Consider the following 26,181-nt stretch of genomic DNA (forward strand, 5'->3'; position numbering starts at 1 on the left):
TTGACAGATATTATTAATACTGCTTTGAAAAACTCTCAGCCACTCGTCTGCTCTGCTCCAGCACATTCCTGAGCCCGAGCCCATGCGTGGCAGGGCCTGCCATTCTCCCTCCCTGGTTCTCAGCCAGTTTTCATCTTTTCTAGAATATTCACATGCTCTCATTTCTTCTGTCCTTGATGTCATATCAAGTGATCCTATGTATAATTTTGCATACTGAGGAATCTTTCTGCATTTCCATTACTATCAGTTATCCCACCTGGTTTCAAGTCATCTGTAAATTAGATGATGCCATCAACAAAATCAATATTCAAGTCATTGTTCCAAAGCTGAAGAGCGTGGGGCACAAGAAAGCTCTGGCGTACCCCTAGTTTCTCAGCTGGGGCTCCCCAGAAGGCAGAGTGTATTTGGGAATGTGATGCCAGGGAGCAGAAGTACAGGAAGGGAGGAAGGAGACAGGTGGGAGGGTGAGTCAGTGCAGGACGCGTTCCTGAGCCACCGCCGCGGGGCCCACTGATGCTGATGCCAGCGAGATCTTCCTAGGACTGCATGTAGCTGCTGGCTCCCGTCCTCCCCTGGCGGAGGAAGCTGGGGCACATGGCATGGTCCCAAGCTGAAGGCCGCCCCACTGGCCCTGCACAGAGTGAGGAGCACTGGACTATGAGGTGATGTGAATGGATTTGGAAACGGCCCACGAGAGGCATCCAACACAATTAGAAACCTTGCTCCAGGTTGACCGAGATTTAAACATTAATTGATTCGCTTGGCTGCCAAGCTGCAGCTCTGCGTCTCATCCTCTGGGACCTTGTGCCAGGCTCTGCCAGCCTAGTCTAGCTGGAATCCAGACGTGCCTGTTGTGCACAGTCATCTATGCAATAGCCACAAAAGAAAGGCAGGTGAATCTCCTGTGAATTTTATTTTGGTCAATTCATGACAGATTGCATTCATTCATAAATCTCAGCTCGGATTGATACTACATTCCCCAGCCTCTGCTTTTTGAGAAATCTATCTGCTCTTTCACCTCTGGCCTCCGAATCAGATCTCTTCTCCGCAATTCCTCCAACACCACGAACATTAGGAATCTCCTTTGTGAGTTCCCTTTAACGCTAGAATGTGATTCATCTGAATCAGAAATGAGACAGGGTTTGTGCTGACAGGTGCTCTCCACAACTATTGTGGGCTTTAGTTTCCTCAAATCACTATTACTTTACCTCTTCCACTTTGAAGATCATTTTCCTTGATAATGAACAAAGTATAATTTGAGCTGAACAGTTCTGTTTTCTCTTTGTTGACATCAGCAGCATCAACCTGGAACAATAGGACCGGGGCTTCTCTTTCCTTCTTGCTTTTAAATTAATCAAGCACCCCTTCCCTCTGTGCCTCTTAATTTTAACACTAAACTAGGATTGTCCTGCGCAGCTCCCTCCTATTCAAGCCCTCCTTTTACTTTACTTTTGATCATGTGCTCTGCATTCTATATTCTCTACTCATTCTTTGAGGTGGGTGGATCACTTGAGGTCAGGAGTTCGAGACCAGTCTGGCCAACATGGTGAAACCAAGCCTTTACTAAAAATACAAAAATTAGCTAGGCATGGTGGTGCCCGCCTGTAATCCCAGCTACTCTGGAGGCTGAGGTGGGAGAATTGCTTCAAGTGAGCCGAGATTGCGCCACTGCACTCCAGTCTGGGCGACAGAGCGAGACTCTGTCTCCCAAAAAAAAAAAAAAAAAATAGTGCTTGGCAAACAGCCACTTATTTGGATACCTGCTTGGTTTTTATTGGTATTATTCAAAATCACATTGCCTGGAATAATGTAAGCAACAAAATGAAGTTGTTCTGGATTATAACTCAAAGTATAAAATAAATATCCATAAATCCATACTGAAATAAATGATTGAATAAATAAATAGATGGAGAAGAGACAAATCTCCCTTGCAGAAAAATCCCAATGAACTCACGTAGCTGCTCAGCCCTCATGGAGGTGAAGTGTCACTCCCCACTGGCTAAGTGTGGGCTGTAGGTGGTGACTTCCTTCTTGGGACTACGGCATGGAAACGAGCAAGAAGAAGAATCTCATGGTGGAAAAATCTGGCACACCTCAGCCAGGTAATGGAGAGTGGTAAGTCCCGCAGGCAGTAAGCACCCTGGAGATGGTGTGATGAAAAGGGCACTTTACCTCTCTCTGGTCTTCCTCCTCCAAAGCCACATTCCCAGTCTAATCATGATAAATCATGCAAATCTCAATAAGAGCGCATTCTAGAAAATACCTGACTGACACTCCTCAAAACCGTCAAGGTGTCAAACACAGGAAGCATCTGTCTGAGAAGTTGTCTCACCTAAGGAGGCATGACGATGATGAGACGTGATGGGGTAACCTAGATGGGATCCTCCAACAGAAACGGCATTATGTAAAAACTAAGGAAATCTGAAGAAAGCATGGACTTTAGCAAATAATCATGTATCAATACTGGTTCATTAACTGGGACAAATATAGACCCACACTAACGCAAGATGTCAAAATTAAACTGGGTGTGGGGTATATGCAAACTCTCTGTACTAGCTTTGCCATGTTTCTGTAAATCTACAACTCTTATGAAATAAAACATTTGTTAAAAAAAATAAAGCTATCATTTGGCCGGGCGTGGTGGCTCACGCCTGTAATCCCAGCACTTTGGGAGGCCGAGGCGGGCGGATCACGAGGTCAGGAGATCGAGACCATCCTGGCGAATGTGGTGAAACCCCGTCTCTACTGAAAATACACAAAAAAATTAGCCAGGCATGGTGGCGGGCGCGGTGGTGGGCACCTGTAGTCCCAGCTTCTCGGGAGGCTGAGGCAGGAGAATGGCGTGAACCTGGGAGGCGACGGAGCTTGCAGTGAGCGGAGATCGTGCCACTGCACTCCAGCCTGAGAGGCAGAGCGAGACTTCGTCTCAAAAAATAAAAAATAAAAAATAAAAAAAATAAAGCTATCATTTGTAGAGTGTTACTAAAAGAAGTCACATTGCCACTGTGAGGAAAAGCCTAGATCGCTCCTAATGCTTCCCTCACCAATCCTAGGGTGTGAGAATTCCATTATGAAATTTTATTTATTTTTGGGCCTCTCATAATTCTCAAGGTGTCATCTTTTGGAATCACTAACTGATGTGGTTTGGCCGTGTCCCCACCCAAATCTCATCTTGAATTGAAACTCCCCTAATTCCCACGTGTGGTGGGAGGGACCCAGTGGGAGGTAACTGAATCATGGGGGAAGTCTTTCCCATGCTGTTCTCGTGGTAGCAAGTCTCAAAAGATCTGATTTTTTTTTTTTTTAAGACAGATTTTTGCTCTGTCGCCCAGGTTGGGGTACAGTCGTGCAATCTTGGCTCACTGAAACCTCTGCCTTCTGGGTTCAAGCTATTCTCCTACCTCAGCCTCCCGAATAGCTGGGACCACAGGTACCCACCATCAAGCCCAGCTAATTTTTGTATTTTTAGTAGACAGGGTTTTGCCATGTTGGTCAGGCTGGTCTCAAACTCCTGGTCTCAAGTGATCCACCTGCCTCGGCCTCCCAGAGTGCTGGGATTACAGGTGTGAGACACCACACCCAGCGATCTGATGATTTCATAAAGAGGAGTTCCCCTGCACAAGCTCTCTCTCTCTGCTTGCCACCATCCATGTAAGACATGACTTGCTTCTCCTTGCCTTCTACCTTGATTGTGAGGCCTCCCCAGTCACATGGAACTGTGAGTCCATTAAACCTGTTTTCCTTTATAAATTACCCAGTCTCAGGTATGTCTTTATTGGCAGCATGAAAATGGGCTAATATACTGATACCTGTCTTTCTCTGAATTCCTGGGCTTGTCTGGAAGGGAATGGGATGTCCCCCTTCTCTACTGTGCCAGTCATTAAGTTACTGTCTCTCGGTTCCATGCCCACCCCTCTAACTTGGCTCGGTGATGCTGGGACTTTGCAGCCCTGTTTCAGTGTTGCTAGGTGGCTCTATTTCAGGCTCTGACAATAAAGGAGTCTAGGGAGGGACTCAAAGCCGGAGCAGGAGGAAGCTTGCTCCTCCTGTCAGCGGCCAGCAGGGTTCCTGTCTGCCTGCAGCTCCCGTGAGCTCCACCCAGCCAATGCCTTACCTGGGCACTGTAGGAGCAGCAGCTGAAAACAGTTTGTTGTTTTCCCATTTGGTGTGAAATGAGCTTCCTCAAGCCCCACTCCCACTCAGAGACACAAGCACCAGCTAGAAGGCACATGCCAGGATGCCCTTTCCTCCACAATACTGTAGAGTACACCAGACTCAGCATCATGGTAAAACATGGGTCACTAAGCCTCATCCCCCCATTTCAGATTCGGGTCTGAGACTGGGTCCGATGAACTGCGTTTTTATAAGTTCCAGTTGATGCTGAAGCTACTGGTCTGGGAACCAGACTTTAAGAACACTGTCTTAGACGTCTTTATTTATCCTTTCAGTTACAAGTTAACTTAGATCCAGTTAACATTTGCTTATGTTCTTTTTCTGTTCAAATAACTGGTGTGGCTTCTGTCTCCTGACTAAACCTTGACTGATCAAGAACTGGCACCATGGCTGGGCACGGTGGCTTATAACTGTAGTCCCAGCACTTTGGGAGGCTGAGGCAGACAGGTCAAGAAGCCAGAAGTTTGAGGCCAGCCTGGCCAACATGGTGAAACCCTGCCACCTCTACTAAAAATACAAAAAATTAGCCAGGTGTGGTGGCGGGTGCCTGGAATCCCAGCTACTCGGGTGGTTGAGACACAAGAATTGCTTGAACCTGGGAGGCGGAGGTTGCAGTGAGCCAAGATCATACCACTGTACTTCAGCCTGGGTGACAGAGTGAGACCCTGTCTTTAAAAAAAAAAAAAAGAAGAAGAAGAAAAAAGAAAAGAAACTGCCAAGACTGGTTCCTAGAAACAGAGGACTTGGAATTGGTTTCCCATCAGTGGGTTTAACACAGTGTTGAGCTCTTTGTCAGTGGGAAACCAGATTCCTGTAATCCAGGGCAGGCCATGGCACTGTGACTAAACAAGTCATCATCTGTGACTGTGGTGACATCTGGGTGCCAGGGCCCACATGGCCACTGCACCAGCCACTGAGGCAGAAGCCAGGACCAAAGGACTCAGTGTGAGAGCCTCCTGTGAGTGCACTGGGGCCTCTGAGAAAACCACAAGCCCAGGTACGGGACCTGCACTCACAGACAGAGAACCCAACAGCCTCTATGGCAGTCCCCAGAGAATCTATTTCTTGTAGCTACAGGGCTGTTTCCAAAATCAAACACAAAGCATAACTCTGCGGGGTGTGGATGCACAGGCAGAATTGGCGGCATCTTTGGGTTTGATGGGAAAGCCGGGCATGGATCTCGAAGGAGCGGGACCCCGGCACCGGACAGAGGGACATCTGACTGGACTCAGATGAAGGTGAAATTCCAGATCCGGGAGTTCCTCCGAGCCTCCCATGGCAGTGGGAAAGGCTGGCTCTCCAGTGTCTGAGAATCACCTTTCTTTACTGGAAAGCCTAGTGACAGGCTTTCCTGGGGCAGACGCCTGGTGCAGGCCTCTCACCCTCCCAAAGAAAACCCCAGCCGGCCACTGCCGCCCCTTGACCTGTAACTGGGGACAGGTTTCTGTATGCTGCAGGGGACGAAACCACTTATATGCCAAACAAACTGTGAGATCTTGCCATTTCACAGTTGCAGAAACCCAGGAGGTATGTATGGGAACAGTGCTAGTAATGTCAGGACAAAGATGAGAAATTTAACACCCATTTGGTGGGACTGATTGCTATGAGTGGTCTTACCAGTAATTGTTTGTTAACATTTTGCGCAGGCAGCCGGCAGTGGCTCTAACCGCTCGCTTGGTTGACTGCCTGAAGTGCGGGGCACTGCTGAGTCCGTGTTTAATAAGGCTGAGGTGCCAGGCTTCTGTGGCACAGTGAACTATACAGAAGGAATCCACAGGCTTAGGGAGGCAGGGGCACTGGCATGGATTTGTCACGTGCCACCTGCACATTCCATATCCAGAGGACACTCCTCCTGGAGCCCCTGAGGAACATACAGGTGAGGGACCCCTTCAATCGGAAAAGTGAACTTGTCACTGCAGCAGCTGTTCCCAATGTAGTATCTTGGGGGACCTACAGCCCCTGCCTGGGCCCGTACTCCTTTCTCTATACCAATCTACAAGGACCCCTAGACAGAGTCTGCTTTACCTGGCAACAGGACACTTTCACCCATGTGTCTCAAGGCTGCAGCACTCCCGCTCTCTACCTTATTATGGTCTGCAGAGAAGCTGGCCATCTTCACACTGCACATTGCCACACTGGCCCATGCGCTGATGGCAGTGTGGGCTGGACTGGACAGGCAGGAAGTAGCAGAGCTCCAGGTGCCTCTGTGAGATATGTGCAGGGCAGAGCGTGAGGGACAGACCCCAAAGAACCAGCGGTCTCACACCCCAGAATGGCCTGAAACACTGGAGACACCCCTCCAATGGGAGCTTCAAGTTGTCACTCCACACTCCACCTGCCACTGCAACCACCAGGCAGGTGTTTTGGAGGCAACGTGCAGCACATGTGTGCGTGCTACTCTGACACAGGTACTGAGTGACACTAAAAGCTGTTTTCAGAGAGGCCCGGGGCAAGATCAGGCATGTGGCAAGTCCAGGTTGCTCTTCTGTGTGGCCTTAGGACCCAGCAAGGTTGATATTAGGGATGCTGTAGGAAGCCTCCACCAAAAGGAAATTTATAGAGTAGACACTGAGGGTTTTGAGGGAAGATTAACCCCAAAACAACCATGTCTTCTCCTGCAGATGACTTTCCCGCTGAGAAACAGTTCCTGCGCCAGGCCCTTGCAGAGACTGAACAAGCTAGCTATGAGACGCAGAGACCATGCAATCTGAGCTCCCCATCGCGAACAAGGAACTACCTGGCCCTCCAAGCCGAATGCTGAGGGTGCACAGCGACCCTCTCTCGCCAGGCAGAGACGGGGCTTGCCCGGGCCTGTGAAGTACACAGGCGCTGCATGGGTACATGATGCAGCTGCTCTGCCACTGGTGCCTCCCCTACCTCGATCCATACCCAGACTCAGGGGAGCTCCTTATGAGCCACTGACTGATGGAGAAAAAGCTGGGCTTGGTTTATAGGTGCTTCTCCTGCTGGGCTGGCCGCTGCTGGCACTGCAGAGCGTGGCTCTTGAGGACAGTGGGGATTACATCCCCCAGCAGGCAGACCTCCCAGCTGGACATCTGATTTCCACTTTTATCAGGACTGAGACGCCCAGGACATATCTACACGGATCCCCAGGTGATTCCAGCATTAAACCAGGGGAATCTCACGGAACCCAACTGCAGGGAGTCCAGCCGGCCTCTCAAGAGACTGAAGATGGAAACAGAAGAGCCAAGCCCGAGACTGCTCGTCCCCCCTCATTCTGGCGGCACACCCTCCCATTCTGCTCTCCTCTCGCCGGCTCTGTTCTACTCCTGTCTGCACACACTCTTTCAGCTTCCCTGCGAGTGGCTCGCCTTGGTCCCCAGAGCAGTTATGGCTCTGAGGATGTCGCACCCTCAGAGTAACGTGGTCATTTTGAGTACTGTTCTGCAGCTTACTTTTTTTTCCTAATAAATGAATATACTGTTGACAAACATTTTCTGCAGTATGCAGTATTCTGTTATACGCCTATGCGAGGATTTATTTAATCTCTTAGGTTGTTTTGGGTACGCGGCTATTTTCTGTTTGCTTTCTTAGCTCTTGAGGGTGTGTCAATAACTATTACTGCAGCCTGTGTCTAGAAAATACTCAAATCACCCCTTTTCAAATACATCTTTTACTGTGACTTAACCAATGTCAAACAACTTTCTCCCCCTATTTCCATGGTAATGCATCTCAGCTCCTCTCAAACTCAGAGCCTCACAGGATAAACGACTTCCTGGAGATGATGCTCACAGCTCCTGTTAATTAGGGAAGTGATATTTACTGGATCAGTGATCTTGGGCATCCATAAGGTATCGCATTTTTCATGTATTACTCATTCGACTTTCTTTAGGGTTTAGCCAAAACGATTAATACGTGGAAAGCTGGGTAAAAGTCAAACCAGCTGTTACTTGTTATTGTTATTTTTTGAGAGTCTTGCTTTGTTGAAGTCTCACTCTGCCATCCAGGCTGGAGTGCAGTGGCACGATCTCGGCTCACTGCAGCCTCCGCCTCCTGGGTTGAAGCGATCCTCCCGCGTCAGCCTCCTGAGTAGCTGGGACTACAGGTGCCTGCCACCACACCCAGCTAATTTTAATTTTCGTATTCTTAGTAGAGACGGGGTTTCGCCATGTTGGCCAGGGTGATCTTGAACTAACCTCAAGTGCTCTTCCTGCCTCGGCCTCCCAAAGTGCTGGGATTATAGGTGTGAGCCACTGTGCCCGGCCTACTGTCACTTATTTTTATGTTGGTAGAAATGCCGGTGGTCAGAAGATCTGGTATTTTACAAAGTAAACCTCCTGGGGGATGGGGGTGAGGCTGAAATAGGCTGGGCCAGTAGTTCCTTTATCTTGGGAATTCAGAACTTCTCATTATTTTGTTATTGAAACACGTGGTCACAGTTCTCCAGACCGCATCTCTTAAAACGACTGCCTACCATTTTCCCTACTATAAGATCGTATTTGCATGCTTTCCTCTTTGTGTCAAATCATCAGAGAATCTTAGGGTTTTAAAAGTGGCTCTGAAGGTCACCTGGTCCAAAGTGAACTCAGCAAAGACAAAGGATATAAAGCCAATTTGCAAAAATCAATTGTATTTCCATATGTTAACACGAAACAATTGAAAAATGAAATTAAACGAAAGCAACATCATTTCTGGTCATCCTGTAAGTCCTGGGTGGCAGGCACAGAATACAGGTAAGGGGCTCCAAGAACCCGGGGAGCCCTCTGAGGACGCATGGCAGGTGTGGGGCGTGGGAACAGAAGCAGGCCACACCTGGGGGTTCCTGGGGCGGTCTAAAGGGCCTGGTGGAGCAGGAAGAGCCTGGGAGGATCACCTGCGGCAGGGCTATGGGAGGGGCTGGACACGCTCCAGGGCACCTTTCAGCTGGAGCTCCCGAGGGCTCAGGCTGAGGCCGCCCTTGCAGGACCCTTGCTGGGTGTCTTCCCCTGCCCTGCTCTTCCTCTGATCCCTTCATGCTTCCTCCTGGGAGTGCATCCTTCATAAACCACTTGCCCATGAACTCCTGGGTTAGCATTTACTTCTGAGGAACTCGACTAAGGACAATCCTACTTGGAAAGTATTTATATAGAAACAATACACTAAATGTATATGCACAGATATGTGGGTAGACACACATTTGATTACATTGAATGTAGTTTGATCACTGTATTGAGTGTACTATTTAGGACTTTTCGTATGTGATTATAAGTTACATTGATATAAAGTAAGTTGCAACAAGCATAATTTTAATACCAAAATGTTAAGATTCAAATTTTCTGTGAAAAGAGATTGGTAAGGTTCTTCTCTCAAGAGATTGCCCATTTTAGTGATTTTCTTCTTTTTCACCATTATTATTTCAAATTTATGTATCATATGTTCAACTAAATAACTAAGAAAGACCATGAGGATATACTGAGTGAGGCTATACAGTTTAATAATGAACAGCTTAGGTTCTAACACACACTAGACAGCCCTGTGTTCAAAACCCCATCTTGTACTAGCTCTGTGGATTAGGTCCTTAAATTCCACAACAACAACTTGTGGACTAAGCTTTCTTTCTTTCTGTCTTTTTTTTTTTTTTTTTTTTTTTTTGAGATGGAGTCTCGCTCTGTTGTCAGGCTGGAGTGCAGTGGCATAATCTCGGCTCACTGCAACCTCTGCCTCCTGGGTTCAAGCGATTCTCCTGCCTCAGGGTCCTGAGTAGCTGGGACTACAGGCATGCACCACTGCACCCGGTTAATTTTGTATTTTTAGTAGAGATGGGATTTCACCACATTAGCCAGGCTGGTCTCCAACTCCCGACCCTCAGGTAATCTGCCAGCCTTGGCCTCCCAAAGTGCTGGGATCACAGGCATGAGCCACTGCACCTGGCCAAAGCTTTCTGACTTAAGTTCTTAAACTCTATAATTTGAGCTTCCCCGTCCTCAGGAAGAAGACAGTAATAGCACATGTCTTATAAGGTTGCCACAGATGTTGAGAATTCAGATAAAACCTCTGCACAGTGCCTGATAGTGCAAAGGACTCAATAAACGTTTGCAGGCATTGCTGGTTTTAAATGACTGCATAAAGCAGTAGCCATCCAAAAGTGAAACAAAAAATTCATGAAAACTGAGCACACTTACTTGTAATGTAGTATCAAAGACGACAAGCTTTGAACTGGTTGGAACGATGTCATAACACTTGTGTGACCTCATGAATCGCATGTAAACACCACTTTCTGAGTCTTCTGCTATAAGAAAAAAAGGCAACACATCAGTAATAATAAAGAACACTCTCAATCGGATGAAGAGCATATACATAAACCTATCACTAACAGACTTAATGGTAAAATATGAAATGTTTTCCCAACATGACTCAACGGCCAGAAAGGATGCTCACTCTCACTAATTCTATGAACGCTGGACTGGAGGCCCCAGATGGTACAGTAAGGCAAGAGAAAAAATGAAAGGCATACATGTTGAAAAGGAAAGGGCAAAACTGTCTTTACTTGCACACTGTATGATTTTCCACACAGGAAATACCGAAGAATCTAGAAAAAGTTCCTAGATTTAAAAAGAATGAGTTTAGCAGGGTCACAGAATTAAACACGGGGTTAACAAAACAAAGACAAAGCTAATCGAATGGGGAAAAGTTGGAAGCTTTCCCTTCAAGATCTGGAACAAGGCTGGGTGCGGTGGCTCACACCTGTAATCCCAGAACTTTGGGAGGCTGAGGTGGAAGGGTCACTTGAGCCCAGGAGTTCAAGACCAGCCTGGGTGGCAGAACAAGACCCAGTTTCTACAAAAATAATAAAATAAAATAAATATAAAAATAAAGGGGGGAAAAAAAAAGACCAGGAACAAGACAAGAATGCCTGCTCTTGCTACTGTGTTCAATGTAGTACTGGAGGTACTTGTCAGAGCAGTTAGGCAAGACAAAGAAATAAAAGGCATCCAAATATGGAAACAAGGAAGTTAAACTGTCCCTGTCTGCAGATGACATAATCTTATATATGGAAAACCCTAAAGACTCCATCAAGAAACTGTCAAAACTAATAAATTTGGTAAAGTTACGAGATATAAACTCAACATAAAACATCAGTAGTATTTCTATACACTAATAGACAACTATCTGAAATAGAAATTTTAAAAAATCCCATTTACAAAAGCTACAAAAAACCAAAATACTCAGGATTTAATTTAACCCAGGAGGTGAAAGATCTCTACAGTGAAAACTATAAAACACTGATGAAAGAACTGAAGCAGGCCAGGTGTGGTGGCATGTGCCTGTAATCCTAGCACTTTGGGAGGCTGAGGTAGGCAGATCACCTGAGATCAGGAGTTTGAGGCCAGCCTGGCCAACATGGAGAAACCCCATCTCTACTAAAAATACAAAAATTAGCTGGGCATGATGGCACGGGCCTGTAATCCCAGCTTCTCAGGAGGCTGAGGCACGAGAATTGCTTGAACCTGGGAGGCGGAGGTTGTAGTGAGCTGAGATTGCGGTACTGCACTCACTCCAACTTGGGTTACAAAGTGAGACTATCAAAAAATAAAAATAAAAAAAAAGGAAGAATTGAAGAAGATACACATAAATGGGAAGATATCTTGTGTTCATGGATTGGAAGAATATTGTTAAAATGACCATACTGGCCGGGCGCGGTGGCTCAAGCCTGTAATCCCAGCACTTTGGGAGGCCGAGACGGGTGGATCACGAGGTCAGGAGATCGAGACCATCCTGGCTAATACGGTGAAACCCCGTCTCTACTAAAAAAAAAAAAATACAAAAAACCAGCCGGGCGACGAGGCGGGCGCCTGTAGTCCTAGCTACTCGGGAGGCTGAGACAGGAGAATGGCGTCAACCCGGGAGGCGGAGCTTGCAGTGAGCTGAGAGCCGGCCACTGCACTCCAGCCTGGGCGACAGAGCGAGACTCCGTCTCAAAAAAAAAAAAAAAATAAAATAAAATAAAATAAAATGACCATACTACCCACTGTGATCTACAGATTCAATGCATGCCTATCAAAATACCAATTCCTCTCAGGACAAGAAAAAAAAATTCTAATATTTGTATAGAACCACAAAAGACCCCAAATAGCCAAAAGAAATTTGAGCAAAAAGAACAAAGGTGAAGATATCACACTACTTGACTTCTAAATATACTACAAAGCTATAATAACCAAAACAGCATGATGCTGGCATAAAAACAGACACAGACAAAGAGAATCAGAAAGCCCAGAAATAAATCCACACATTACAGTCAAATGATTTTTGACAAAGGTTCCAAGAATACACATTGGGCAAAGCGTGGTCTCTTCTATAAATGGTGCTGGGAAACTTAGATATCCACATGCAGAAAAATGAAGCTGGACTCCTGTCTCTCATCAGATACAAAAATCAATGGAAAATAGATTAGAGATTGAAAAATCTAAGACCCAAACTATGAAACTACTAGAAGAAAACAGGGGAAATGCTTCATGACTTTGGTCTGGGCAAATATTTTATGGATAAAACTTCAAAAGCACATGGAACAAAAGCAAAAATGGACAAATGGGATTATATCAAACTAAAAAGCTTCTATCCTGCAAAGGAAATAATCAACAGAGTGAAGAGACAACCTACAGAATGACAGAAAATATTGGCAAACTATACATCTGATAAAGAGTTAATATCCAAAATAGATTAGGAATTCAAACAATTCAACAGCAGGAAAACAACAACCACCACAACAAAAAACAAATAATCTGATTAAAAAATGGGCAAAAGAACTGAATACACATTTCTCAAAGAAGACATACAAATGGTCAACGGGTATATGGAAAAATGTCCACCATCGCTAGTCACTGGAGAAATGCAAATCAAAACCACAATGAGATATCACCTCACTCCAGTTAGAATGGCTATAATAAACAGAACAAAACAAAACAAAAGATGAGTGTTGCTGAGGATATGGAGAAAAGGAAGCCCCCCCCGCCGGCTTTTTTTTGAACTATTGGTGGGAATGAAATATAAATTAGTATAGCCATTATAGAAAACAGTACAGAGGTTCCTCAAAAAAATAAAAATAGAATTACCCCATGATCCAGCAATCCCACTACTGGGTATATACCCAAAGGAAATGAAATCAGAGTGTTAATGACACATCTGCACTGCCATGTTGAGTGCAGCACTATTCACAATAGCCAAGACATGGAATCCACCTAAGTGTCGCCAAAAGATGAATGGATAAAGAAATGTGGTACCCATGCACAAGGGAGTACTATTCAACCATAAAAAAGAATGAAATGCTGACATCTGTGACCACAGGATGAACCTAGAGGACACTGTGCTACATGAAATAAACCAGGCATGGAAAGGCAAATACCATCTCAATCATCTGTGGAATCTAAACAAGTTGATCTCACAGGAGTAGAAAGTAGAGAGTGGTTATCAGAGGCTGGGGAGGGAATAGGGTGGTGGTATGAGAGGTTGGTCAGTTACAGTCAGACAGGAGGAATGCATTCTGGTGTTCTAGTGCACAGTGGGGTGACTATAGTTAACAATAACGTATTGTATATTTCAAAATAGCTAGAAGAGAGGATTTTGAATGTTCCTGCTACAAATGATACATGTTTTAGGTGACAGATACACTAATTATCCTGATTTTATCAGTACACAATATATACATATATTAAAACATCAAACTGTATCCCATAAATATGTACAATTATGTGTCAACAAAAAACAAAAAAAGTACAATAAAGCACATGCAAATAGAAAAAAAGGCTACTATATTTGTATCTACTGACTCATTGTTAGCAGACAGAAATTAAAAAAAATTTTAAAGGTACTAATTACATAAATGCTGTATGGAAATACGGACCTACACAGGGAACACAGAGCACTGAAAATGGTAATGATGTGGACAAATATATAAATGCTTTCAAAAATTATTTAAATCTCTCTAAAAGCTAATTGGCGATTTATTTTTTATTTTTATTTTTTTTGAGATGGAGTTTAGCTCGTCACCTAACCTGGAGTGCAGTGGCTCAATCTTGGCTCACTGCAACCTCCGCCTCCAAGGTTCAAGGGATTCTCCTGCCTCAGCCTCCTGAGTAGCTGGGATTACAGGTGCGTGCCACCACGCCTGGCTAACATTTGTATTTTTAGTAGAGATGGGGGTTCACCATGTTGGCCAGCCTGGTCTTGAACTCCTGACCTCAGGTGATCTGCATGGCTTGGCCTCCCAAAGTGCTGGGATTACAGGCGTGAGGCACCGCACCCGGCCCTAACTGACAATTTAAACCAAAATAATGACAGTGTATCGTGGGGTTGATACCATGCTGATAAGGAAAAGGCAACACTGTCCAACTGATGATGGAAATGTGGGAGTCATCCTTGCCATTGTCCTCTTGTCACCCTAACCAACTTATCATGATGCCTTGATTTTACACCCCAGATCCCTCAAATCCACTCATTTCTCTGCCTCCATGGCCACCCCACTAGATATCCTAACTTCCTCACCAATCCTTCTGCCCCCGTATCTTCACAGCTGTCCACACTGCATCCAGGAAGATTTTGCCAGATGCAAATATAATCTAATCCAGCTCCTTTAGAATAAAGGCAAAACCCTTGAAGTCACCTACAACAGCAGTCCTAGGACTGGTTTTGTGGAAGACAATTTTTCCACGGGGGGTGGCAGCGGGTGGTTTCAGGATGAAACTGTTCCACCTCAGATCATCAGGCACCAGATTCTCATCAGGAACACACAACCTAGATCCCTCATGGACACAGTTCGCAACCGGGTTTGGGCTCCTATGAGACACTAAAGCTGTCCCTGATCTGAGAGGATGCACAGCTCAGGCCATAATGCTGGCTCACCCACACCTCGCCTCCTGCTGTGCAGCCCATTTCCTAACAGGCCAGGGAACAGTACTGGTTCATGGCCCCAGGATTGGGGACCCCTGACCTATAAGACCTGGGAGGCCTGGCCCCCCCCCACCTCCCTGCCTCTTGTACTAAACACTACCGCTTCGTATTTTCTCCAACCCCTATTTTTTTTTCCAGTCCTCCATCAGTGCTCTGCTGTCTCTTCCACAGGGCCTGACACTACTGCATCCTCTTTCTGAAATACTTTCTCCATCTCTTTGTGGCCCAGTGAACTCCTTTATTAGACCTTGGCCCAAGGATATGACTGGTGAGTCATGGAACCTGAATTTGAACTTGAAGCCTCTGGATTCCAAAGCTATGTTCTTAGCCAAGCTGATCCCCCTCCTTCCCTCAGCCTGCCACGACTGCTTTCCCTGTTCTGTCGAAATCCTTCCCTATCTTCACGGGTCAGTTCAAATTATGCCATCTGCAACACACATCCTTGACAGCTCCATTCAGCCCACACCGATCTGTGTATTTTAGGAAGATCTCAACTACTTGGGAAATATCTGAGGAGAAAAAATTGTAGTGTATAAGCTAATTAGCAAAACAAGTGCTAAACAAGTGATACTAACCAAGCTTCTTGGCTGTGGAAAGGAGCCCCACAATTCTGTGTATTTCCTACCGTGGACATCCATGCAGCTGGTTTGCCAATTTCATGACAAATGATGTGGACCACTCCCAAGTCTATTTTCATTCTGACCTCTCTTTGGGATATTACAGTTTATAACGCAGAGTTTTGTCACTGCAACTGCCTCCTAGATATCTCCCTCTCAAATGTCTCCCTCCTGATGTGGAATAAAGTCCAGATGCCTCCGTGTTTCATTCATGAATCTCCACGTCTGGCTTCTCCGCAGCCTTATTTCCCACCTCCTGGTTTCACGTCTAGGCAAATGGGCTCCCCATCAGTCTCCTGTAGCCTTTGACCTCTCCCTTGTTCACTCATGTTACCTTAAACATCCTCCTCCTTGACTTTTCCTTGTTCAATTTCAACCCAGCCTCAACTGACATCTTTTCTCACAAAAGAAGGGAACATCTGAGTGCTCATTATGGACCAGGTACCGCAATAAATCACCTCACTTAACTGATGTAACAACCTTAAGGAATACAGCTTCATGTTTTTTCTTTTACCTCTGAGGAAACTGAGGCTAGGAGAAGCTGTGTCACAAGGCCCAAATCAGATGGTGAAGAAGTGACCCAAGCGGGATTTGAAGCTCTGTCCCAGGCTCCAGTAGCTCCTTATTAAGCTCACTTTCCTGACTCAATGGTGCACTCATCAGAGCGCACCTGGGGAGGACCCGTGTCCTGGGGTCACTCACAGGGGGACACAATGAGCGGTTCTCCACCCTCAAAGCTTATGCATCAGCCCAGGGTGAGCACTGGATCACCTGAGATCACACAGGTGGGTCAGCAGCCCTGACCTGGAAAGGGTAAGGAAATCTAAAATGACTTCTTCCCCTGAACGCTAACGGCATTTTGCTTCTGTCTCATCAGTTATCGCCTTCTATCTCGTTAACAGTGACTGTGTATTTCTAATATTTTTTCCTTCCCGGGTGATAATTTATTTGAATGATCAGTATCTTACCCAAGTAATCCATAAATTAATTCAGTCTATAAATATTTATTGCATATTGTCTTAGTTTACATTCCTCCCAAAGCTGATCCCAAGACCAGGGAAAGTTAGGGGAGGAAAAATTCAAAAAAAAGGGTGCCCAGTAAGCAGGTTACACCTTCATGACCCTGGAGTGAAGCTACAAGGGAGGATGCTCTGAGGCTGTACAGACCTCAGAGCTGTCTCGGGGGAGGACCACTCCTGCCCTGCCTGGGTTCCAGGTAATTCCTGGGACATGACCCCTGGCATTTCTACCCACAAGCCCAGCTGCCAAAAAATGTCCTGGGGCACAGATGTTGAAATATGAGAACTTGGGTGTGACAGGAGGATTCTGGTGAGGCGCCCGCGGCATCCACTGTGCGAGAGGTGGGAAGACAACAACCACAACCCTTGCCCTCACAGACATTGCAAACCAATGGAGGGGACACTGATTGTCATCACACTGCCACCAGCACTACCAAGGACAAGCTCGGCGTTAGTGAATGAATAGCAGCGGCTGTTAGGGAGGGAACGGATGGACGGATGATTCCCATATTTCTCAAAACACTGATAGACTAGACAGTGAGGGCCCTGCTAAAGAAAGGCCTGAAACAGCAAGCTCTCATCAGAGCGGCGCAGAGAGCTCTGGTCCGGGTCCGCCATCGCCGCATGCAGCCGCATGCGCAGTCTCCTCACGCCTACGGAATGTGGGATTTGTGCAATGCAAAAACCAAAGATCAGGGCAGTCAAGCATACATTCAACCAGTATTTAAGTTACAAATTGCCTGCCAAATCTATCACCCTAAAATTCGAAAGCAAGAAGTCAAGAGGGAGGCTAAGTATAGCAAAATGTAACAAACCATCTCCCAGAAAGGAAACCTCTGAAGATATTTTGTTAATTACATCAAGAATTTTCACAAAAGAGGTACACATATTATAGACATATTATACATGTTATTACTATATAAATATGTGAAATAAAAATGGAAAATAATATAAGATTGTTCAAACTTACAGAATTTTTGAAAATTTAAGTTTGGTGTTAGATTATCTTTTTAGTATACCATTTTAATGTATTGATTTCTAAATTATTTCAATGAACATTGTATTTTGAATAAATGTATGTTCCAGATTTACAAAAAAGTTGCAAAGCTGGAACAGTTCCTATATACTCCATATCAGGCTCCTCCAAGTTTATCATCTTACATTATTGATACGGTTTGGCTTTGTGTCCCCACCCAAATCTCATTTTGAATTGTAGTTCCCATAATCCCCACGTGCCCAAGGGCAGGACCTAATGGGAGCTGACTGGATCATGTGGGCAGTTTCCTCCATGCTGTCCTTGTGATAGCGCCTGAGTTTTCAGGAGATCTGAGGGCTTTATAAGGCCGTTTTCTCTGCCCTTGCTCTCTGTTGCCTGCTGCCACGAAAGACAAGCCTCTTCCCGTTCCGCCATGATTGCAAGTTTCCTGAGGCCCCTCTAGCCATGCAGAACTGGGAGTCAATTAAACCTCTTTCCTTTCTCAGGTAGTCTATTTAAAGCAGTGTGAGAACAAACACACGGTTTTTCTCAATCTTTGGGTTACGCAGTTTCGTTCTCATCATCACATGGAGGAACACGCTCCATCCTCTTCACACACAGAGGGACAAGCTCCATTCTCGACACACGCTCTGTCCTCACCACGCAGGGAGGGACACGCTCCGGCCTCATCACACGCGGAGGCACACGCTCCGACCTCACCATACAGGGAAGGACACGCTCCGGCCTCACCATACAGGGAAGGACACGCTCCGGCCTCACCATACAGGGAAGGACACGCTCCGGCCTCATCACACGCGGAGGCACACGCTCCGACCTCATCACACGCGGAGGCACACGCTCCGTCCTCATCATCACAGGGAGGGACACGCTCCATCCTCATCATATTGAGGGTACACATGCCTTCTCATCCCATCCTATCTAGGGTATCTAAAATCAACATTACTCATCACCTTAATCACCTGAGTGAAGTCATATTTGTCACGTTTCTCCAAGTAGAGGTACTTTTTCCTTCTTTATGTACAGTAACCTTTTTCAGAAGGTCACTAGGACCCCCCACTTAATGGCCAGGAGTTACGCGCTACCTCCTTGTTTAAAATAATTATGTACAGGAGAGTTATTTATTCATTTATCTGATCATTTATTCATTTATCTGATCATTTATTCATGTCAGTGTAGACTCATGGGTATTTATTTCAAACTCTGAGTTATAATCCAATCCTAGGTTAGGAGTGGTCAGAGGCTGTGCCCCAGCCAGTTAGGCACCCACCTGTGGCTGGCAGACCTGTGGGTGGCTTGTGGAGCCATCTCCTAGTTAAGACAGTTTCCAAGCCTGCTGTGGCTTGGACTTTCTAGCAGGTCCTCCAGCACTGCCTTCACACACAGGCAGCCCCCTAGTTGGCTGGGGAGCTGTGGGAGTGCGGCTTGGGGCTTCCTGCGTGGGTTTCCTCCGTCATCCAGGGAGGTGTGGAGAGCTGGGCTCTTGTGCCTGTCCTCCATGCACACAGCCTCCAGAGCAGCTGGAAATGTGTTTCCCCATCATCAACATCTTGCATTAGCATGGTGCAGTAGTTACAGTTAACCAACCAAGAAAATAATAATGAATGTGTCCAGGCACAGTGGCTCCCACCTGTAATTCCAGCACTTTGGGAGGCCGAGGCAGGAGAAGCCCTTGAGGCTAGGAGTTTGAGACCAGCCTGGGCAACACAGTGAGACCCCATTTCTACAAAACATAAAAACATTAGCCAGGTGTGGTGGTGCACACCTATGGCCCCAGCCTACTCAGGAGGCTGAGGTGGGAGGGTCTCTTGAGCCAGGAGGCTAAGGCTGCAGTGAGCTGTGACTGTGCCACTGCCCTCCAGCCTGGGTGACAGAGCAAGACTCTGTCACACACACACACACACACAAAATAAAACCAACAATGTATTAACAAAAGTCCCCACATTATTCAGATTTCCTTATTTTTTCCTTAATGTCCTGTGTCTGTCCCAGGATCCTGTTCAGGATTCCACATGATGGTCGGGAGCATCTCCTTGGGCTCCTCCTGGCTGCCACGGTTTCTCAGACCCTCCTTGTTGTGATGGCCTTGGAAGCTTTGAAGTTCTGATCAGGCACTTTGGAGGATGCCCATTGGCTGGAAGAGGTCTCATGCTTTTCTCAAGATTAGAACCTCTGTAACTGGGTTCCAGGTTTGGGGGAGAATCTACAACATTTTTTAAAAAAATATAAAGCACTTGACTACAGTAAAATTAATTAATTAATTTATTTATTTTGGAGACAGGGTCTCGCTCTGTCACCCAGGCTGGAGTGCAGTGGCACAATCTCAGCTCATTGTAACCTCTATCTCCCGGGTTCAAGCAATTCTTGTTCCTTAGACTCCCGAGTAGCTGGGATTATAGGCGTGGGAAACCAAGCCTGGCTAATCTTTGTATTTTCAGTAGAGACAGGGTTTCACCATATTGGCCAGGCTGGTCTCAAACTCCTGACCTCAAGTGATCTGCCTGCCTCCCAAAATGCTGGGATTACAGGTGTGAGCCACCACACCCAGCTGTAAAATGTTAAATATTTAAATTGTAATAAATCCTCTTTGAATGTCTCAAACTAGTTAAAAATAATTTAAAAAACAAATAAAAATAAAATTTATAATAAAATTTCTTTAAAAAGGTTTTTTAAAATTAAATTTTATGACTGGGTGCAGTGGCTCACGCCTGTAATCCCAGCACTTTGGGAGGCCAAGGTGGGTGGACTGCTTGAGAAGCCAGGAGTTTGAGACCATTTTGGGCAACATGGTGAAACCGTGTCTCTACTAAAAATACAAAAATTAGCTGGGCATAGTGGCGCATGCCTGTAATCCCAGCTACTTGGCAGGCTGAGGCACAAGAATTGCTTCAGGCCAGGCGTGGTGGCTCATGCCTGTGATCCCAGCACTTTGGGAGGCCAAGGTGGGTGGATCACAAGGTCATGAGATTGAGACCATCCTGGCCGACATGGTGAAACCCTATTTCTACTAAAAATGCAAAAATTAGCCGGGCATGGTAGCACACACCTGTAATCCCAGCTACTCGGGAAGCTGAGGCAGGAGAATCGCTTGAACCCTGGAGGCGGAGGTTGCGAGGTTGCAGTGAGCTGAGATCACGCCACTGAACTCCAGCCTGGCGACAAAGCGAGACTCTGTCTCAAAAAAAAAAAAAAAAAAAAAAAAAAGAATTGCTTCAAACCCAGGATGTGGAGGTTGCAGTAAGCTGAGATCGTGCCACTACACTCCAGCCTGGGGGACAGAACAGTACTCTGCCTCAGAAAAAGAAAAATAATAATTAATTTTAAATAGAGATGAAGTCTCACTATGTTGCCTAAGCTGGTCTCCAACTCCCAGGCTCAAGTGATCCACCTGCCTTGGCTTCCCAAACTGCTGGGATTACAGGTGTAAGCCACCTACAAATTATAATAAAATTTTTGTTTAGTGGGATTAAGGACAGATTATTACTAATGTAATAAAACAACATCAATCACAACAAAAGTATAAGCTTTTTAAGTTAGGAAAAGAAAGTAAAATATAAAATGTTCCTTTTTAATGTTGCTTTTCTACTTTTAGTATAAACTTTACGATTATAGGTGGCACCATCTGTGTTAGTTACATTATGATGAAGTTTCACATTGGACTTGGAGAAGAAATATATTGAAACAGAGTGAAAATGAGTGTCATTTGGAGTTACACAACAACAACAACAACAAAACTCACCCAAATTATTCAACAACAGGCTGTTTAAAATATATTCTCAAAATTCCTTGGCCGGGTGCTGTGGCTCACGCCTGTAATCCCAGTATTTTGGGAGGCTGAGCTGGGCGGATCACCTGAGGTCAGGAATTCGAGACCAGCCTGGTCAACATGGTGAATCCCCATCTCTATTAAAAATACAAAAGTTAGCCAGGTGTGGTGATGTGCGCCTGTAATCCCAGCTACCTGGGAGGCTGAGGCAGGAGAATGGCTGGAACCCGGAAGGCGGGGGCTGCAGTGAGCCGAGATACTACCACTGCACTCTAGTCTGTGCAACAGAGCAAGACTGTCTCAAAAAATAAATAAATAAAATAAAATATATTATCAAAATTCCTGAGAGGGCAAGAAGTTCCAACTCCATATTCAAAAGCTAACTGGGGTTAAGATATTAACACAATGCTCCCTTCTTGCTTTCGATATTTTCAGTGTTATAGGATAGAAGCATAATTACAGAGTATCACACTGGGACTTGAGTTACTGCTCTACAAAAGGAAGAAACCTGTTTGTGGACTGACGTTAAATCTTACTACTCTTTAAATAAACGACAACCCAACATTATTATGCAAGGGAGTTGCTAAAGAATATCAATAAGTAGCAAGTTTATATTAAAGTGTTTCATTCATAAAGATTAATAGCAAACTTTCACAAATGCAACATCTAAGTTTAAATGCAAGCAATTATAAACACTAAATTGAAATATTGGAAGTATTTCTCCTATTAAAAACAAATCTGATTACATAATACACTTGCTCAGTACCGTGGTTTGTTTTTTTGAGACAGGGTCTCACTCTGCCACCCAGGATGGAGTGCAGTGGTGCAATCACGGCTCACTGCAGCCTTGAACTCTTGGGCTCAACCAATCCTAGTAGCTGAGACTACAGATGCATGCCATTACATCTGGCTATTTTATTCTGTATTTTTTTTGTAGTGATGGGGTCTCATTATGTCATCCAGGCTGGTCTTGCACTTTTGGCCTCGAGCCTCAGCCTTCCAAAGCACTGTGGTTATAACCATGAGTCACCGTGCCTGACTGCTGGGGAACTTCTGACATGTCCTTTCTACCTACACAATATACCCTGTATCATTCAAGGTTCTAGAAATCGAACTCCAACCTACCTTTCCAGCCTCATCTCCTATCACATCCCCTAGGAATCTCATACTCTAGGATCATTTCAACACATCCTTTTCAAAGGAAGGGTTTGAACTGTGGGAAATCCAATTTTGAGAACGTGTTCCCCATGCTTCTGTTCTGTGCCTCTGCACACACTATTCTTTCTTCCTCAACAGTGCCTTCCCTGTTCTCCTGTGGTCTCCTGCCATCCTGCTTGCCTTTCTGCAGTGGGCTGAACAGTGGCCCCCGCAAAAAGACAGGTCCACTGGAAACGTCAGAATGAGACCTTATGTGCAATAAGGGTCTCTGCAGGTGTAACTAAGGTGAGGATCTGGAGATGAGGTTATCCTGGATTAGGGTGGGCTCTAAATCCAGTGACAAGTGTCCTTATAAGAGAGAGAGAAGATGCAGAGAGGCACAAAGGGGAGGGCCACGTGAAGACAGGTGGAGGCTGGGGCGATGCAGTGGTGAGCCAAGGATGCCAAGGACTGCCAGCAATAGCAGGAGCTGAGGGCAGCATGGTGTGGATTCTCCCTCAGCCTCTGGAAGGAACCACCCCTGCTGATGACTTACAGAATTCTGGCCTCCAGACTAGAAGGAAATAAACTTCTGTTGTCTAAGCCACCAAGTCGTGGCAGCCTGGGAAACTAATAGACCTTCAAAGTTCAGTTCAAAGGCTACTTCCTCCCATAAAACCTTCTGTTTGAGCCCCTCAGGTTGGAATTAACTGTTCCAGTTTTGACATGCCTTAATGCTTTGTGAGTCACACACACCTTCTACTGAAGTTACAGGTCTGTTCTTCCCTTAGACATGCGCTCCTGGGGGCAGTGGATGTCCCTTGCTCTTCTCTATAATCCCAGGCCCCTGAAGGGTTCCTTGTAGATATCAGGCATGAGTAACGCCTGGTACCTTGCAAGTCACTGAAAGACGTACAGATCAAATTCGAGAGGGGCAAGTATGGATCTGAGACAACTATATTACGTTCCTGTCCTCAGAAAGGAAACGTCAGCAAATGAAGCACGCAGGTTTAAAAGAACACCGGTGAATCTAGATTTAATAACCAGTAAAAACACAAAACAAAAAAAAACTTTATTTATATACCTTTATAAGATTAAAGGATCAGACTTTTTTTTTTTTTTTTTTTTTTTTTAAGAGAAATAACGCACCTATGGAAGTGCCTCATGTGATTTTTTTTCTCTTTCTTTTTTTTTTCTTTTCAAGATGGGGTTGCACACTATGTTGCCCAGGCTGGCCTCAAACTCCTTGGCTCACAGGATTCTCCCACCTCAGCCTCTCACATAGCTGGGACTATAGTCATACACCACTGCAATATTTGTTTTTAAGTGAAACAGCATTGATCTAAATAAAGCTTTAAAATGTTCGCAAGTATATTTTATATTGAGGTTATTTTCTAACTCTATTAGGCAAAAAAACGCAGTTGAATAAGATTGCAGAAGACCTTCAAGCGTTCATTCAACCATACACGTTTTAAAAACACCTGCAAATACAGCAAACAACTGGACAAGCATGTTTCAGAGATAAGCACTACAGTCACCAATTACTTCTTCTGAGACCCATTTACATAGAATTTTAATTTTGAAAGAATTTGTAAAAAAAAAAAAAATGTGTTGTAAGACAATGTGATTCTTCGCTCTTCTTGGCCTTAATTCTATGAAAATGGACAAGACAGACTATCACTAATCATTTATTAGTCAGGCAAAAATACTAAAGGATCATTTAACAGACAGATACCAGTATGAAATTCGTTTTACTTATACACTTTAATCAAACTAAGAGCAGGACAGTAGATGAGACAATGACTCAAAATGGATTTCAAGGTGTCCTATTTATAAAGATAACAACTGCTAAAAGAATCCACTACTAACCAGACAGTTACTATCAAATCTGCCCGTCCCAGGTTCTCTCCCCACTGATACTGGAAACACCCACACAGTGAGGGAACTGGACGCCCTGAGAAGCAGAGCTTAAGGACTCACCACACCTTCAAGTTCCACATTTCTTTTGGTCCAGTCCTGTAACTCTTGTTTAGTCTAAAAGGAGGCTCATCCCATCACTCCTGGGAATGGTTACTCCAATTTCAGAAGGGGTTGGCCTCAACTAGAAAGGGAAGCTTCTAACGTGAGAAGAAAAAAAGACCTTCTGAGAAAACAGTCCATGCTTAGTGGTTCCGTGCCCACCATTCGGGGCTCCCCCGCCACACAATCTGGGTGACTGACTGCAGACACACCTCTCCCGTCACGAGCAGCCCGAACTTGCTGACCTAGCCCTATCACCTGTGTAGCTCGCTCTACCCTGAAGACTGCCAGCACCACCTTTATCTCCTGCTCCACATTTTCAAATGTCAACATACACAGGGACTGCTGCTCAATCTCCAGACTATAAAAACCTTAGTGTGGCTCATGTCTGTAATCCCAGCACTTTGGGAGGCCAAGGCGGGCGAATCACGAGGTCAGGAGATGGAGACCATCCTGGCTAACACGATGAAACCCCATCTCTACTAAAAATACAAAAACAAAACCAGCCGGGCGTGGTGGCGGGCGCCTGTAGTCCCAGCTACTCAGGAGGCTAAGACGGGAGAATGGAGTGAACCTGGGAGGTGGAGCTTGCAGTGAGCTGAGATTGCACCACTGCACAAACAAACATCTCCAAACAAACAAACATCTTAGTGTGGGCTGGGCATGGTGGCTCACACCTGCAATCCCAGCACTTTGGGAGACCGAGGCAGGCAGATTATGAGGTCAAGAGATCAAGACCATCCCGACCAACATGGTGAAACCCCGTCTCAACTGAAAATACAAAAATTAGCTGGGAGTGGTGGCGTGCACCTGTAGTGCCACCTACTCGGGAGGCTGAGGCAGGAGAATCGCTTGAACCCAGGAGGTGGAGCTTGCATTGAGCCGATATCGCACCACTGCACTCCAGCCTGGGTGACAGAGAGAAACTCTATCTCAAAAACAAAAAACGAAACCTTAGTTAGCACATTACAGATATTTTTTTTCTTTTTTTTTTTTTTTTTTGAGATGGAGTCTTGCTCTGTTGCCCAGGCTGCAGTGCAGTGGCTCGATCTTGGCTCACTGCAACCTCCATCTCCCAGGTTCAAATGATTCTCCTGCCTCAGCCTCCAGAGTAGCTGGGATTTCAGGTGCTCGCCACCATGCCCGGCTAATTTTTGTATTTTTTTTGGTAGAGATGGGGTTTTACCACGTTGGCCAGGCTGGTCTTGAACCTCTGACCTCAGGTGATCCACCCACCTTGGCCTCCCAAAATGCTGGGATTACAGGCATGAGCCACCATGCCCACCCAATATTTTCAATTCAAAGTTGTGAAAATGGCCACAGGGACCTGTAAATAAGTCATTTTTGATATTCTCTGCTTTTAAGTTAAAAGAAGGAACAGAGAAGAGATGCCTGCAGGGTGGGAGCAGAGCGCACTGGGGTCAGAATGCCAAGGAGGAGTTCCTCATCTGGAACCCATACACTGAGGGCAGGGAAGTGCTGATCAATGGTTACACCCCTCAGCATCTTCCTCTTTGTATTCTATACCATGGCGAAAATTTTGTCCACAGAACCACCTTCATTACTAAGCAA

General features: G+C 45.5%; 1 protein-coding gene and 1 long non-coding RNA gene across 8 annotated transcripts in view; both read right to left on the reverse strand.

Annotated features, from left to right (window-relative positions):
- The window catches only part of PRKAG2 (protein kinase AMP-activated non-catalytic subunit gamma 2), a 322,654-nt gene that overhangs the window by 31,482 nt on the left and 264,991 nt on the right, over positions 1 to 26,181 (reverse strand). For 4 of the 7 annotated variants that reach the window (XM_030932275.1, XM_010384047.2, XM_030932280.1 and 1 more), the window contains one exon: positions 10,296 to 10,402. In XM_030932275.1, the coding sequence (XP_030788135.1) occupies positions 10,296 to 10,402 (107 nt within the window). The remainder of the gene's footprint in view (positions 1 to 10,295; positions 10,403 to 26,181) is intronic. The other 3 variants (XM_030932276.1, XM_030932279.1, XM_030932278.1) reach the window with 1 other exon arrangement.
- Positions 1,234 to 2,575, reverse strand: LOC115898248. The gene is made up of 3 exons (XR_004057937.1): positions 2,264 to 2,575; positions 1,955 to 2,140; positions 1,234 to 1,305 (listed from the first exon to the last, which is right to left on the reverse strand). It is a non-coding gene; the product is annotated as an uncharacterized LOC115898248 (long non-coding RNA).

The sequence above is a fragment of the Rhinopithecus roxellana genome, chromosome 6, assembly GCF_007565055.1.
Source record: "Rhinopithecus roxellana isolate Shanxi Qingling chromosome 6, ASM756505v1, whole genome shotgun sequence".
NCBI classification, from domain to species: domain Eukaryota; kingdom Metazoa; phylum Chordata; class Mammalia; order Primates; family Cercopithecidae; genus Rhinopithecus; species Rhinopithecus roxellana.